This window comes from Eretmochelys imbricata, chromosome 6 (genome assembly GCF_965152235.1).
Source record: "Eretmochelys imbricata isolate rEreImb1 chromosome 6, rEreImb1.hap1, whole genome shotgun sequence".
In the NCBI taxonomy this organism is placed as follows: Eukaryota; Metazoa; Chordata; order Testudines; family Cheloniidae; genus Eretmochelys; species Eretmochelys imbricata.
In genome coordinates, this window is record NC_135577.1 from 30,058,703 (window position 1) to 30,075,501 (window position 16,799).

At 37.4% G+C, this 16,799-nt stretch overlaps 1 protein-coding gene across 1 annotated transcript in view; it reads right to left on the minus strand.

Annotated features, from left to right (window-relative positions):
• Positions 1-16,799, minus strand: part of OTOG (otogelin) — a 165,279-nt gene that overhangs the window by 61,310 nt on the left and 87,170 nt on the right. The window contains exons 27-33 of the mRNA XM_077820059.1: positions 16,562-16,708; positions 16,169-16,288; positions 15,131-15,247; positions 13,497-13,653; positions 12,052-12,078; positions 6,688-6,855; positions 3,987-4,265 (exon numbers count right to left, since the gene is read on the minus strand). Coding sequence (XP_077676185.1) covers positions 3,987-4,265; positions 6,688-6,855; positions 12,052-12,078; positions 13,497-13,653; positions 15,131-15,247; positions 16,169-16,288; positions 16,562-16,708 — 1,015 coding nt within the window. The remainder of the gene's footprint in view (positions 1-3,986; positions 4,266-6,687; positions 6,856-12,051; positions 12,079-13,496; positions 13,654-15,130; positions 15,248-16,168; positions 16,289-16,561; positions 16,709-16,799) is intronic.

Genomic DNA, 16,799 nt, shown 5'->3' on the forward strand with positions numbered 1-16,799 from the left:
TTTGACTAATCAGTTTGTAAATTAAGTCTGACTAAAGAAGTTACTAGTGTAAAGTGAACCATATTTTCAAAATAAAAACCAGGACACTGATAGCTCCAACCACAGGGAGAAGAAGTGGGGGTTGGTCGGTGGGGAGGAGTGTAGCAACTACAGGAAGCAGAATTATATTTCACATAAAAAAGGCAGAATCAAGAGACAAGCATCATAACCAGCCACGGCTGAATCTAACTGAATTCTGTTCCACTCATTAAAAAAAATTACAATTCTCATTATTTATTAGGTCATGTTGCACCTATTTTTATATTAAGTACCATTGTTTAAAAAAATACTTTGCTTACCTTGCATTGTTCTTTTGTCTTTCCCTTTACTCTGTTTTTTCTTTTCTTCTCCTATGTATTTTACCATCTTTTCCTGTGTCTTTCACTCTATTTTCCACTCATTATAATTTTCTACAGTATGTGATCTTTGTTCTCTCATTCTCTTCTTTTTCCTATATTGTGTTCTCTTCTTCCTCCTGAGTTTCCAGGCTCTCTTCCTCCAACACTCCTTCCCTCTCAGTTCTCCTCCCAATCTCTCTGTACTATCCCCATCATGATCTTCTCTCATCCATCTTTTTCCTGTCTCACTCTTTAAAAACTCTCTCATATACATTTTGCACCCTCAAAATCTCAAAAATCTGTTCCTGATATTTCAGTACCAGGCATTCAGCATCAAATCCCGGCCCTACACATGTATGCAGCATAGAGATGGAAACAGTTTATAGTCTCACCAGGATCTGTAACTGCCTAAGAATCACCTACAGAAACAGACGCATGGGCCCCAAATAAGAAATCTGTGTCTCTATCCCTCCCCTCCCCTGCCCCAATTGCCACGTATGGCAGCTGAAGAACTGAGGGATGACATCAAAAAAGGCAGAGCCTCTCTGAGATCCCAGCGGGTGGGGAAGGGGCTAGAGGGACAGGTTCTCCTTCAGGGCAGTCATAGCTGGTGATAATGAATGGGCTGTGTAATCCATAGCCAGTGTCCATAGCACTGCTTGGCTGACCCTTCTGAAATGGAATGGTCATCAGGGACTGAAGGACGGGAACAACTGGGCAGAAGATTCACCATCCCCTATGGCAATCACAGGACAGCAGAAAGGGAGAGACCTCCAAACACTGTTCTCTCAGTGACACATTCTTTCTCTCTCTCTCTCTCTCACTTTCCTGAAGCAGTTCCATGGGGTTTACCGGATTTATGTATTGTTATTTGGGGCAACCATTGTGTCCATCTGCATGAGCTTCCTATACCCCTGAGCAGCTGCATGCAATCCAAGGAGCAGATACCCTGCACAATTCCTTGTGCACTAGGCTGAGCAGCCTCAGAACCAGTTGGCCTGGCATACAACTAGGTTGTGCAAGGGATTACAACCACATAACAGAGCCAGGATTTACCCTTCAATGCACAGCTCTGTGAAAAAGCAATTTGGCCTGATTTTTAGGGAGCCTAAGTATCTGTAGCTCCCTATGACTTCAGTGGGAGTTAAGTGTACTCAACATCTATCAGAAAATCAGGCCCATTAAGCTGTAAATACTTGTCTATAGCATGACTTTTTTCTCTGGTTTTATCCACATTTACAGCTCAGAGTTTAAGTGATAATAAATAACGCCTGCAGAGAAAATCTTGGCAGAGGGGGAAATAAAACTTTTACTCTATCACTCATTTCTTTGTAAGGATCCTCTCGCTTTTTCAGAGGAATCCCCTCTGTATTACAAGTGCTGCTTCATTCTTTACTCCTGCCTTTCCACAGGAATAAAATCATTATAGGTACATTTGATATGGGTCTGAACGAAAGCTCTGCATCCAAACACCCTTGAATCTTTTGGGTAATGGGGAATGAGGAGGTTGAATTCAGGATCTGAATTTTACATTTGAGGCCCATCTATAATTTACAAAATGGCAGTACAAATCAACGGAGACAAATGCAGAGTGATTATCTTCTTCCTCTTCTGAAGTATCTAGCACACAAGCTGATGAAATACTGTCTGTTCTTTAAAGTGGCATTGTTGTGTACTTGAGCCTTGGCCAGCAGCAGTTCCTTCACAAGTTACTCCTACAAGTGTGAATACTCCATGCATGAGTGCTATTGCTGAGACAGGTGCCCATACAGAAACCTGTTGACCAGCCCAACAGGTCCCTCTGGAGCTCCTTTTCTGCATGGCCAGTGGAAATGCCTCACTGTAAGTTCTGCAGGGAGCCAAAACCAGTGTGGAATAAATTATTTGGTGTCCATGGGATTTTTGTGCCTAGGCACAAGACCCTACCAGAATTGGGCTAATAATGTCATTTTCTCTACCATTTCTTAGTCTTACTGCCAGTTGTGGTTTGCTCCCATGGGGAATGTGCACTTGAGTTCAGAGAGTCACCAAACTCATAGAAGGACGTTAAACTAGGCTCCCTCATCTAAAGCTAAAATCCATTGGTCAGATCACCTCCATCCCAGAGAAATTTCCTGTGGGAGGGGAGGGACAGAGTTTTACCTCACTGAATTTACTAGGAAGGACCCCCCCACCCCCCACAGTGAGAGATTTGGGAAGCATTAAAGTGTACAGGAGGAATAACACCTCCCAGACTCACATCTGTAGAGACAGGAGCTTACCAGCCAAACATCCAATCCTCCACATGGCTCCACTGACCTTCCGCTACCTTGGCAACATAGCTTCTATTGACTGGGTCCTCTTGTGCCTGCTTAATGGCAGCCACTGTGGGGACCCAGAGACAGTTAATCCAATTCCAAGTTACATGAACTCCTGACTGAATTTCTGCATAGGCAGGGTCTGTAGGAAATAATTCAGCAAAGTGTAGCCAGTCCTCTGCTCCTCCCCACTTATTCCTTGCCCACTTTGAACAAAAGCCTTTTTTTTGTCCCAGGAATAGGAGCAATGCTGTGGAGATCTATCTTCACAGAGTCCCCTCACTGACATACATGAAAAAGGTACTAACCACTACCATGTTAAAGCCCAGACTTTCTTTTAGACCCGATCAAAAATTTTCCAATGAAACTTTTTTCCAATTGAAAATTGGGGTTTCAACAAATAAAACATTTTCCTCCATTTTTTATTTTTCATGGAAAAATCAATAACCTCCCCCCACAAAAAAAAAATTGTCTTTGTTTTTTGACAAAATTCACAGTTTTCTGCAGAAAAAAATTCTGAACAACTCTACTCTTCTTTATCAATTCAGGTTGTATTGATTTACGTTTCATGAACCAGGCTGTACTTCAACCTTTACTATGACATTAGAGTCATGTCAGCCCAAACAACTTTCCGCAAAAATCTATTCAGGAATCTTTATGCAAAAAATTAAATAAGAAGATTCCTGAACCTAAAAGGAAATGGAAAAGAAAAAAATGTTTTCTCCAGGGAAACTTAACATGGTGTCTCTTTACTTCATCCTTCTAGATTCATCTTCACTATAATCATTACCACAACTTGGTTCATATTCCTTCAGCTGCTTTATTTTCACATTTTTAGTCTATATGTGTTTTATTATACCCCACTCTGCAAATGGTTCTCTTTATTCCACTTCTCTCCATAGCAAGTGTGACGCTATAAAGTAATCTGTATTTTACAAGCTGTTGGACATAAATGAAATAATCTTCCCCACTGCTACATTACTATTCCACATCCTCCCTTACATTTCAGTTTACGTTTCCCGATTGTTTATAATGTCAAACAACCCCTGATTTCCCTCTTACTTACACTGGTTTTATATAAGTGTAACTCCATTAATTTCAACTGAGTTATTCCTAATTTGCAATGGCGTGTAAGAAGAATCAGACCACAAATTCTCAGTTATACCAATGTAAATCTAGAGTAATTCCAGTCAAAAGAGTAATGCTGGATCATGCAAATGAGGGCAGAATGCAGCCCACAAAGCTCTCACGCTTTCAAAATGTGGTTAAAGTAGTAAATTATAGTTTATAAAATATTAATTTTAGTACCTACCTACAAGTTTAAAAAGAGTAGACAGCCTGAATTTCTCTGAATGCTTGTATTTCAAAAGATCAACTGAAGAAGCTGAAAGATGGATGAAGAATCCTGGCTTTGCAAATGACTCAAAGGAACTGTATCCTGGGAGCCATGTGTTCTTGTGGACGGCAAAGGTTGATCTGTTACGGAACTCTTCACTGTCTTCCCATTTGGAAAGAAGCAGGGTATCATTGGAAGCCAAATGAAGAAAATAATTTGGTCTGTCAGCTGTTTCAAATGAAACCAAGTTGGGATCTGAAAAAAACACAACAACGTATTCACTGGACTAAGCAGAGTGGGCCAGATTTATCTTTGGTGTAACATCACTAAAGTCAATACCACTTGAGTCCACAGTAAGGATGAACTTGGCCCAGTTTTTTGAAGAAAAAATATTAAATATGCATACATGTTGCTGGCTTTCCTCATACTGAGTACTTGGTAGCCCCAATGATTTCACTGGGACTATACTGCACGGTATGGTACTTGTCAACACGAGGGTGCAGTAATTTAGCCCACCGTGAGCATATAACTTCAGTTCACTACTTTTGTTAGCCTTATTCTTATCCAAAATTAAAATACAGTCTCACCAGTTTTACAAAGTTATGCTTACCCATTTGGAAGTTATAGCTCAAAAGCTCAATTGTTCACTTAAAATGGAGTAACTAAAATGCATTTTACATTCAGCTTGTAGGGTCGTGTTTTCAGTTTCCAAGCAGTAGGCTCTCCAGCCATCCTCAGGACAAATCATGTTAAAAGCAGATTTGCAATGTGCCTGCCTTGTACTATTAACGGCTCTATTGTCACGACCTTCTACATGCTGACCAGTACTTTACCACTAAAACAGTCCCACTGATTTCAAGCAGACTTCTGTGGGACCATGTGCAGCGTAAGGTACAGCTCAATGAAAGAACTGAGTCCATTATGAGCACCTGTTGCTCACAGTATTACTTCATTTTATTTTTCTGTAAACTGTGGTATTCAGTTTAAAATAACCATAGAACAACTGTAAAATCAACTATCCCCTGAGGACTGGATAGTATTTCTTTTAAAAGAGGGCACAGAGGACAAATAATCTCCATTAAACAGATGTTTTATTATGTTCTGTACCATATTTCTGGAGCATCACTTATCTTCCAAGTATGACAACATTTATTTATTTGAAACATTGAATAGCATGGAAGAGAGTTTTTTTTCTATTACTGGCTATAGCAGGTACATTTGCAATGCAATTTGTATCACCTGCTCTGTATACAACAGTTACTTTATTACCAAAACATCCCAGTCTTCTTTTATCACTGGTCTGAAGCTAACAAAATTTACCCATTTTTCTGGGATACAATTTACTATCTAATTTATAAAACTACATATTACATATCTATATGGCTGCTGTTGATAATCATGAAGGAAATTCCAATATAATTGGGCTGATGATGCAAAGAAATTGTCATACAGATTTTGTAGACTCCTCCAAGGACAGATGACTAAATGACATCCTCTTAATGTTATAATGGAGTCTGCAAATCCTGGTAGGCAGGGTAAAGCCTGAATAGATGAGGTCTGTCCACGGCTGGAAAAGGAGACAGAACCTTTCTCCACAAATCAAAGACAGGATACAGGGCACTAGTACAGAAAAACTGAGATTCCTGCTGCAGACGAAGAGCAGAAGTAAGAGCCCTGTCCCTCTGTACTCACCTACATGTAATTTTGGGCCAGTTCTACACTGAGAGCAGACTCACTAGTTAGAGCCCTGCAATTCCCTCAGCCAGCCCATAATACCCCCTTCTATGGTCCCACACAAAAAGCTAGAGAAGCACATTGCTCTATGGCAAGCAGGAGGTGCAGAGTCTACGCCTTACAGGCTCTCTGGGGACCTGATCAGCAGGATCAGACATTTCTGGTGCATCTGGCGTTAAGGATCATTAAAACATTTATTACAACAAACTTTCCCGTGGCAGTGAAATTGGATGCGCAAATACCTGCAGTATTTCATCAGCATCATAAAGTACTGAAAACATAAGAGCAAACCCTGCATATTCCTCTGAAGTAGTGGAGGGCCTCCCTGGCAGCTGAACTGGTGAAATTCTGGTGTGCAAAGGTGGACAAGATTTGAAGAGGCCACCCAGGGGATGTGAATCCCTGTGAAAGGCATGGCTCTGCTTCAAAATGGCTCTCTCTATGCCAGGACACAGGAAATGAGAGGTGATAGAGCAAGGAATGGGCTGGAGCATCTGTTATTACAACACTCCTTCCAATCTTCCCCATCCCCCTCTCCTGCCATAGGGCACATTAGGAATGTGGGGGTTACAATGTTGTTTTGAAAACTAAAAGTATCTATTTATAAAGCTGGAATCATCCAATTAAAACCCACTGAGTGCAAAGCTTGGTGGACATTGTTAAAATTAGAATCAGCTGATAGCTGCAGAGGAAAGGTCTGTGGGCAATTCTGTCCTCAGGCACAGGACTGTATTCAAGGGGAGAATTTGCTATGTGTGTTCACTGCCCACTCTGTCTTTGTCTTTATCTATGTTTATTTTCAGGTTACAGTGATGAAGTGAGCTGTAGCTCATGAAAGCTTATGCTCAAATAAATTTGTTAGTCTCTAAGGTGCCACAAGCCCTCCTTTTCTCTTTGCGGATACAGACTAACACGGCTGCTACTCTGAAACCAGTGACTTTACCATGTGCCTTGGGCTTATACCATCCTGAAGTCAGCATAAAGCTCATGGCATCTCCCGGAACAAAATCTTCTGCTCTCACTGGGAAAACATAGCCACCCAACAGTTTGGCTGCCATTGCAACTTCTCCATCCAAGTAGCTGACCAGTTTGTAGGGACCCTTTCCCAGAACTGTTGAGAGAGAAGCCAAAATTAACTTTCATGTTGAGTGTCACAAATGCTTGAGCTCTCATATATTATCTTAGGCAATCATGTAGTAGCAAATTAAACAAGAACAACTCCAGCCTGAAAACTATTCCAGGCATCATGTGCTAAAATGAAATGGCAGTGCCTTACGAAGCAACCCCCACCCCACAAAAAAGCAAAAACAAAAAACAAACACTTCCACCTATTAGCTGTAATTAGACTGCACAAAAATTTCCAACTTCATTTCAGAAAGGTTTGTGAGAACTTTCCCTTTTCCTCCCTACCTCCATATATCCCTCTAGGTTTCATTTTTAATTGGGTTCAACTAATATAAAATGTAGCTGACACCTCAGTTGTGCTCCTGGTTATGTGCCCAACAGCAAAATTTGCATGTGGACAATAATCTTGCAGGAGGCCAGACTAGATAATTAAGTGATCCCTTCAGGCATTAGAATCTATGGATAGATATGGATAATAAGAATAAACATATTATATTTAGGCTTGGAAAGATTAGATTTCTATCAGTAAATGTCGGTAAACATCAATTTCACTGTACACACACAAACCTCAGAAAAAATATTTCTACTAATAATCAAAATTTACAGATAGGCAAATTAAGAAAAAAGCTGCTTAAGAACTTATTACAGCCAAAATCTAATGATTTAGACTAGATTTGTTACAAATGGACTAACAAATGAATAATAAACATAGGTATGATTTGTTGATTTAAGGATATTTATTTTGCATGTTTTGACAGTTTGTGTTTTAACCATTTATAAAGCTTTACCTTTTGAATCTCAATGTCTGCTGTTACTGAATAATTGCCTGACTCCCCGCACACCATGATTTCCCTCAGCTATGAAAATTTAAAGGTTTATAAAAATCTAAACAGGCTTAAAAATAAATATTAATATTATCCATCAAAATTACAAAAAATATAAAAATGGAATTCTGCCAACCCTAATTATATTACCTATATCTTCATACACACAATGCTGGAGTGGTGTGGTATAAAAGGGTCCTATCAGCCTGAATTTGAAATGGGTGTATTATCCATATACATATGTTCTGAGGTTTTGTAAAGATTCACACCACTTCCTCTACATTTGAAAATTAACTATTTGACAGATGCAAAATAATACAAACATTTTTTGCAACTGATGTGATTTATTTAGTATATGTTTGGTAGTATCTTATAGCAAATGTATATTTAAATGCTAAATACCTATGCTGAAATATAGTGAACATTTATTAGACGATTTTCAGCTATAGGATTAATGTATTTGTATTATAAAGACGCTACCACTCACTAGCTCACAGCATGATTGAAATCACATGATAAATACCTCGTTTAACAATACTCACTCCGAGTACCTTTCTCAGAGCTCAAGAAGAGCTCTTGGTAATGTCAAAAATTTGTCTCTTTCACGAACAGCAATGGGTCCAATAAAAGATATTACCTCACCCATCTCGTCTCTATTTAACAGTGGTCATCATGTATAAATGAACTTCTTGGACAGTAAGAGTGCATGTATAATGTTATCTTTTTGTAGACAGGTTTCAGAGGAGCAGCCGTGTTAGTCTGTATTCGCAAAAAGAACAGGAGGACTCGTGGCACCTTAGAGACTAACCCATTTATTTGAGCATGAGCTTTCGTGAGCTACAGCTCACGAAATAATAAATAAATAACTAAATTGGTTAGTCTCTAAGGTGCCACAAGGACTCCTTTTCTTTTTGTATACAAGCACACATAGTGGTGTAGGAGTGTGGCATAAAAGTATTATCAGCATGAATTTGAAATTGGGTGTCTTGTTCACAAGTGACAAAGCCGAAGGGCAAGTTACATTGTCATCTCAAACACATGCTGATACATACTTCCTAATATGTCACACCATCACCTATTTTGCTTATACCAATAATATTGTAGAAAAACGTATTTTTAGAATTATTTTTAAACAAATTAACTAGGACTATTTTTGTATCCTTCTTCCTTAAAGCCAGGTCTCTGAGTTCCGCTGCATACCGCATGCAAAGTACAGGGGTCAGAAAATGTCCTGAAATGGCATTTCTATAACTAATAATTACCATGAATTAAAGTCTGATATCTCAGGCTCTTTCAAGGCATGAAATATGTACTGAATCCCATTAATAAATTGGAAATATAAAAAGCACCTGTTTCCAGCTTTGGGGGGATGTGAAATACTCAGCTCAATGTTCAGAACATTGTTAAGCACAGAAAGCCCGTCACTGGCCCAGGACTAGATCTTAGCCTTCTTGAGCCTTGGGCCAGGCTAACCTTTTTGGGGAGAAGGAAGATATGTTTTTGTGGCAGGATGATTTTTTTTTAATGGCAGCTGTTTGGCCTATTATAACAAGTCCTGATTAGATGGATTAGTAGGTAAAGAGCAGGTGAAGGGGGTGAAAGGTATCTGATAAAGGTATTTATCACATGGCTATTACTAATACAAATGTGGTAGATATATCGGCATATAGATATACACACAGGCATACTCAAACTTGCAGTAATTATCTGCCCACAGCTTTTAATAACAGTTAAAACTAACATCGCAATTTGAAAATGTACCCCTTATTATCTAATTTTACTTTGCTACATCCAAGGATCATTAGAATCATTTTTCATAGATTATAAAGCCAGAAGGAACCGTTGTGATAATCAAGTCTTGCCTCTTGTGTAAATCAGCCTATCGGGCTTCCCCAAAATAATTCCTGTTTGAACTATAGCATGTCTTTTGGAAAGACATCCAATCTTGATTAAAAAAATGTCCAGTGATGGAGAATCCACCACAATCCTTAGTAAATTGTTCCAGTGGTTAAATTATAGATCTGAGCAATAACAGATTTTTTTAGTTTGCTAGCAATTCCAAAAAATTGGAGAAAAAAATCAGGTCAGATCAAAAACCACATTTTTCAAAATTTTTGGCACATTGAAAGTAAAAAAAAAAAAGTAATTTGGGGTTGAACAAAACATTTAATTTCAACAAAATCTATATGTTTTATTTCAATTTGGATTATTTTCAAACATTTATGATTCATTTTTAATACAATTAAAAGTAATTTTGAAACAAAGTCATTTCGAACCAAAAAATTCGCAGCATTTCCTCTTGAAAATGTCAAAATACAACATGTCAAATATTTGGAATTTTTGTTTTAGGATTTTTTCAACTGAAACAATTCAATGAAACTGATATGAATTTACAGAATGCTTCAGAGTGACTGAATCTGCATTTTTCACTGAAAAAATTTCAGACAAAAATTTCATCCAGCTCTAGTTAACTACCCTCACTGTTAAAAATGTGTACCCTATTTCCAGTCTGAATTTCTCTAGCTCCAACTTCCAGACATTAGATCTTGTTATACTTTGTCTGCTAGACGCCGTTAATAAATTTCTGTTCCCCATTTAGGTACTTATAAATTGTGATCAAATTACTCTTTAACCTTCACTTTCTTAAATTAAACAAATTGAGCTCCTTGACTTTAAATCACTGTAAGGCGTGTTTCCAGTCCTTTAATTTTGAACATTACACTTTCAAACTTGCAGTCATTCAGTCATATGGTACTTCATTTGTGAAAAAAAATACAAGAAAGAAATTTAAAATGGCAATAATCCCTTAATACTGCATTTTCCTGTATCAGTTAAAAACCTACTATATAACACTTGTCTAAGCAATTCAGCTCAAATTGAAAACACTTTCAAAAATCCCTATCACCAGGCAAATCCTTTAGTCAGATTTTCTCTGGCCCTTTCGTATGGTGAGCAAGGAGGGTAGAGAGGCACAAGTCGCCTCTTCTACTGGAGGCCCAATCCAATCTCCCTCTGGAGATCTGGCTCCATTTTGATCCCAATGCAGTGTCTGGAGCCTATCCATAAAGAAACAAATATCTTCATAGATTCAACAGGCAGATTTAAAAGGTACTCTGAATCCTGAAAATTGTTCAGATCAGATTGTCTTAGTTAGTTAGTTGCTTGTTTGTGGCTATCTCTTGAAAGTTAGCTACCTCTTGAGGCTGCCCAGGGAAAAACAAATGGGAGACTAGATCATTTAGCAATCAGGTATCTGTTTTAGAGAGTACTATTGTCCTAAGTACTAAATACCAGTTCAATTTTTAGGCATCTTTAGAGGTAACTCGTTTTGGGAAACCCACGGTAAAATTATTCCAGATTATGCTCTGCCTTTGGTAAAAGAATAGATTTCCTAGGCTCAGATGTATGTAAATCTGTTGGTTTTAGATTATGAAACAGTACTGAGGGACCTCATATTATATGGAATGTGTTCCTGTATGAAACAAATTAACCAAATCTGTTTCAAAACTGGGGATTGCATAGACAAAATGAACTGTAGATTATCTGTATATTTTCCATATATTCTCCTTTATCTCTTCTTCCCTGATATTATGTATCACTTTTGTTAATTTTATTTTTATTTATTTACAATGTGGACTGATTCTAACATAGTACATCAGGTTTGGTGGTGACTGCATCATCTGTCTTGGGAAAGAGAACTGATTCTTAAAGTACATCTAGGATATTATGACCTCAGTATTTCCATCACATTTTCTTTTATCAATAATATCTTTCAGTGTTTTATAAAACACATTACTATTAAAGCTATTATCACTTTATAATGTAGTAAACTAGTCCTTGACGAGCTGTTCTTTTATTAATAAACTACAGATGGATCTAAACCAAAATCTTGAAGCTGACCACCCCTCACTTTGGAGTTGGATTCATTTCCACAATACAATAGTTTTCACTGGTTACATTTTTTAAACCACATAAGAGAAATAGTCAACAATAATACTAATGTGATTGGTTGGCACAAATTCTATTAGATAAAATATGCCATTAGTTACTTAATGAACAGTTATTTATTTATGATCTTCAAACATTTACATTAATTGTAAATAAGTTATATATTAGTGAAGCAGGGCTATGTTCAATATGAAGTAAATTCCATGATTACTAGCTCTTGGAAACAGCAAAGCAAACCTAAAATAAAGTAACCTGAACACTAAAACAATATAGTGTTTGCAACTTCCATTTCTCTTCGTGAACATGGATCCAAAGGTTTCTCCTTTTATTCAAAATGATAATAATTATACACCATAACAAAATGTTTTCTTGCTTTCTTATCAACTCTTCATCATTATTGTAGGACTTACCTTTATTGAAATATTCACAGTCATAAGCTAAAAAAATATAAAGGAAAGAAATACTTAGCTACAGACATTTTGCAGATTTGAAATTTAGAGAAAAACAAGTTTTCCTTTAACCCACTAATGAAGGGACAAATCAAAGCTGCTCAAAACCAAATGCCAACTAACTTAGATTTTGCACAAAATTTAATTAATTGGCAAAGCATTAATTATAACATTTGAGTAAAAATGCACTAAACTCAGCGCAACATTCACTGCAAACACATAAGGCTATCTGTTTGTGACCTCTAGTGGTCAAGTCTCAGCTTTACAATCTTTCCTTGGTTTCAGAGTAGCAGCCGTGTTCATCTGTACCCATAAAAAGAAAAGGAGTACTTGTGGCACCTTAGAGACTAACAGATTTATTAGAGCATAAGCTTTCGTGAGCTACAGCTCACTTCATCGGATGCATCTGATGAAGTGAGCTGTAGCTCACGAAAGCTTATGCTCTAATAAATTTGTTAGTCTCTAAGGTGCCACAAGTACTCCTAATCTTTCCTTGATGACATTAAAATACCTGTGTATAATCTACAATATCAGAAGCTAAGATGTAGCTTCCCCACTCTATCAGGCTCCCTGTGTGTCCATCTTAGGCTACTCACGTAATCTCTCTGTGCCTCCCTTCTCAATCATAATGTACAAATACTTCCTTTCTGCCACCCTTTGTCTGTCTTGCATTCTTAGACCATAAACTCCTTGCAGCTAGGACTATCTTTTACTATGTGTTTGTGATGGGTGCTGTACAATGCAGCCTCTTGTCAAAACTGTATTTGTAACAACAAACAATAATATAGCAATATTTTAAATCCTGAATTACACTTGTTCAGAACATTCTATAATCCTTCCCCACCTCCACATTGCAGGTGCAGAACAGTGCTCTAAAGCATATAAAGTTGTTGTCTCCTGCAGGGGACTCTAAGATCTGACCCTTGGAGCTCCTCTTATCTCTTGCACCCAAAATAATTGAGTTTGGACTTGGACTATGCTGTGATTATATTCTGTACAGCTAGCTTCATATCAGCTACTTTGGAGACACTTCACATGTTGAGAGCAGTGAAAAATCTACACAAGTGACTCCATCCATCCACATCACATAGGATATCTTGTGCTGGGTCTCCAGAAGGTAATGGTAAAAGAAGAAAATGTTGGTGTGTCACCCACAAACATAGAAGTGACCAGCAGTTCTCACACAGTGCAAATCCCATGGCCCAAATTGGGAACAGAAGCCAAGCAGAGGGCTGCATCTACTTCCATTTTGGAACTAGAGACCCCAACCAACAGCTCTGTTGCCATCGCTCTGACTTTAAAAGGGATGTGCTCATGTGACTCAAACTTTGGTTGCTTTGTCAGAACTTGATCCAATGTATAGACTGGCAATGTGCTGGGCCCAGTACTTGGTTGAGAAAACTTACGACACACTCTGGGGGACCTCCAATCTACTATGACTCCATGCTGACAGCACTGATGTGCATACGCCGATACACTTGTACAGAAACATTCACAATCACCTCCTTGGTTACAACCACATGTGTCTGTCAAGCAGTTTGAATAAAACCAGGTGACGTCCACCTGAAGAACATAAATGTTATTGTAATAACATAAAATAATTCACATAGACTTTGACAAGTGATCTCAATACAGAGCTATCAGACTTTGACAATTTAACAAGTGAGACTTCAAAATATGATAGCTGTTATTTTAAGTGTCTGCCTAAAACACAAAGTATCATCATAGTCATGAGAAACTTGTACACTGTTTAGTGGTACAATTGAATTAATCAAGTGATACATAGGAATCAGTGCAGTAATATGATATTTATGTTGACTTGAAGTATGGGATAGGGTAACAGTGTTTACTTGTAATTTAAACTTTAATAAGCTAAAAATTAGAAATATTAATTTCCTCAAATTAACCATAAATAAATAAATTTAGCAAGCTTGTTAAGAACTACTGGACACATATCATTTAATAAGTGATCAAACGTGGTGAAATTAGTGATTAACTGTTCTCCATATAGACAATTTCATAAAAATAATTCTGTGATTTTTTTGTTCTCTTATTGTCATGACATCTTGCTGTGTGTAACCAAATGTAAAAGAAAAATCAATTATTACCAGTGCTAAGTTTTCTCATTGAAATATTGTAAAGTGCTATCTGCATGGATCTACACTTGTGGGATGTTTAGAACCTAGTGCAAAACAAAAAGCTTAATGGACCAAACCACATGGAGAATGTTACAACATTTGCAACATTATATTTGTACCAGCTAAAATTACATTATAACCCCTATATGGGTCTTAGCTATCTTCTATGAAGGGACCACCCTCCTCCCTGTGTGCCATTAAAACAATTAAGATAAGCAGAAGGCCTTTAAGCATGGCCCAGGGCACTAACCATTCCTAGATTTGAACATCTTGGGGCAGGGTGTATTGCTCCACCAGAGCCCAAGTCTGCTGACTTTCAGGGCAATTTGTATGGCTCATTTATTTTCTTTGGCTTCTGCCTGAGTGAGGGGATGTATTTAATTTATTCTAGGAGGCAACTCTTCAGGGCTCATGTGGCTCAGCAATGCACTGTACTTATTTAAATAGGTTCAGAAAATGTCTAATAGGTGACTATTATTCTATATCTAATATATATATATGTAAATAAAATAATCCAGCAGGTAGATGTATGGATGCATATGTACCTGGTGGATGGAGGAGAGGGTAAGACCCCTAGAGGCCCCATCTGGCTCCCTTTATTGATCAGTTTTAATGGGACTAAAGCAAGGTACTACTTAATGTAAGAGTTGCACAATCAGGCCCTACAGTATATCTAATTAGTTAAATGTGTCTAGATGAACTGGAGATCAGCTGAGAGCATGTGATCATTATGAAACATGTAAATGAGCAAGTGCTAATGGATCGGAATCAGAACAGATATTGTTCACGTTTTCTCTCTCACTCTTTCATGTTAGATAGGACTGGGATTTAAAGTGATGTAAGGTTTCTTTTTAATCATATACACAGAACTTCACATCATTTTATTTGTCATCACTACTCACCACTGGATGGCAAGCTTCAAACATTTCACTTAACAGTATCCCACATTCCTTCTTGGCAAATGGCTCTCTAAGTGGGTTCAAACTGCATGGATTTCGAATGTCAGAGCTGTCAACACACTAAACCAGAAAGCGAAATTGTCACCCGCCCAGAAACTTGTTTCACAACCACTGTGCTATCTGAACTTTCAAAACCGAACCTTTTTTTACAAAAATCAGGCTTCAAATAAGTCATGTGAGCACAGATCAAATGCATCGTTTCTAAGGCACTCGTAGTAGTCAAGACAGCCTAAGCCTTATTATTCAATAGAGGAAGCTAAATCTGTGAAGAAGGAACAGCCCAGTGTGGAAAAATGTTTCACTTGTTCTGAAGGAAAAGGAAAAACAAAGCAACAGTTGTACACATTGACTTTGTTGGGGTCCAAGCCTTACTCACACAAGTAGTCCTGCTTGTATGAATAATAAAGATTACTCATATAAGCAAGCCTTGAGTTTTTTCATTATTTAATGTTTTATTTTAAAAAGTTTCAATTGGACTTTTGAATAGCAATCTCAGAAGTGCATATGTATTTGGTAATGCATGGTTTCCTTCTGGTAAACAAAATATTCAACATTAATTCATTTAAAATAAATATTTATATAGATACTGCATATAAAATACTTAAAAATACACAAGTTTTTAAATACAGCCTTTCTATAGTGCAAAAGATGGGAATATTTCAGAGAGTTGTTTCTCTAAATGTTTCTATTACTCTTTGAGCAAAGTACTAAATTTAATGAAAAACTGCAGTAGATTTAGAACAAACATAAAACAGAATACTGCACATCAATCCTCCATGTATTAGTGTTTTAGGAAGAAAAAACTTCCTGTCCTTTTTTCCCACTTCAATTAATTATTATAACAAGGTCAGTAGATATTGTAAATACTGTTTGCAACTGAGCTGGGATTCCAGGAAAGGAATTACTGGTTCCGAGGCTGATGAGCTGTAAAGCGTTACACAACAAGGATTTACTAGAAAAGCCATTCTTGTTATTATTTACCTCTACAGCTGACCAGCTACTTCCAAACTCTTGAGAGTTTGTTAACTCAAAATTTTCTGGAGTCCTCATTTCATTTATTGTTTTCAAGTCAAAATTTCCACATAATCCAGTCAGTTCACCCTAAAAAAAATTATATGTATTAGTCAGTGCTACTAGCTTTATCTATTTTTAAGGTTGCCTGTCATATCCCATTATAATCACCCATTTTCAGTTGCTTATAATTTTGCCAAATTTTGATCAGTTACTTCATATTAATTCAATTACTATAGAACTGTTTGAGTTGGCAGATATGTTTGATAGATCTTCTAGTCTATTCTCTGAACCATGGTCAGATAGTTATGTTAGTCTTCCAGTAACGTATAAATGACTTTAAAAGTGTTGATCTCTGCTTACCTGCCACTGAGGTCCAGTCTGTATGTGAATAGTTGTTCTCTGATCCCACAGAATGGTGATGTGTTCATTAGGAAAATGAACAAGTGTGAAAAATCCAGCTTTCCATAAGTGTATTTTTTGTAGTTTGTCTATGTAACTAGATGGATTCTGTTCAAAACAAAATAAGCCATCACATAATATAAGTAAAGTCTTTAAAGGGTGTCTGCTTGTCAGGAAACAAATTACATCAATAAAATGA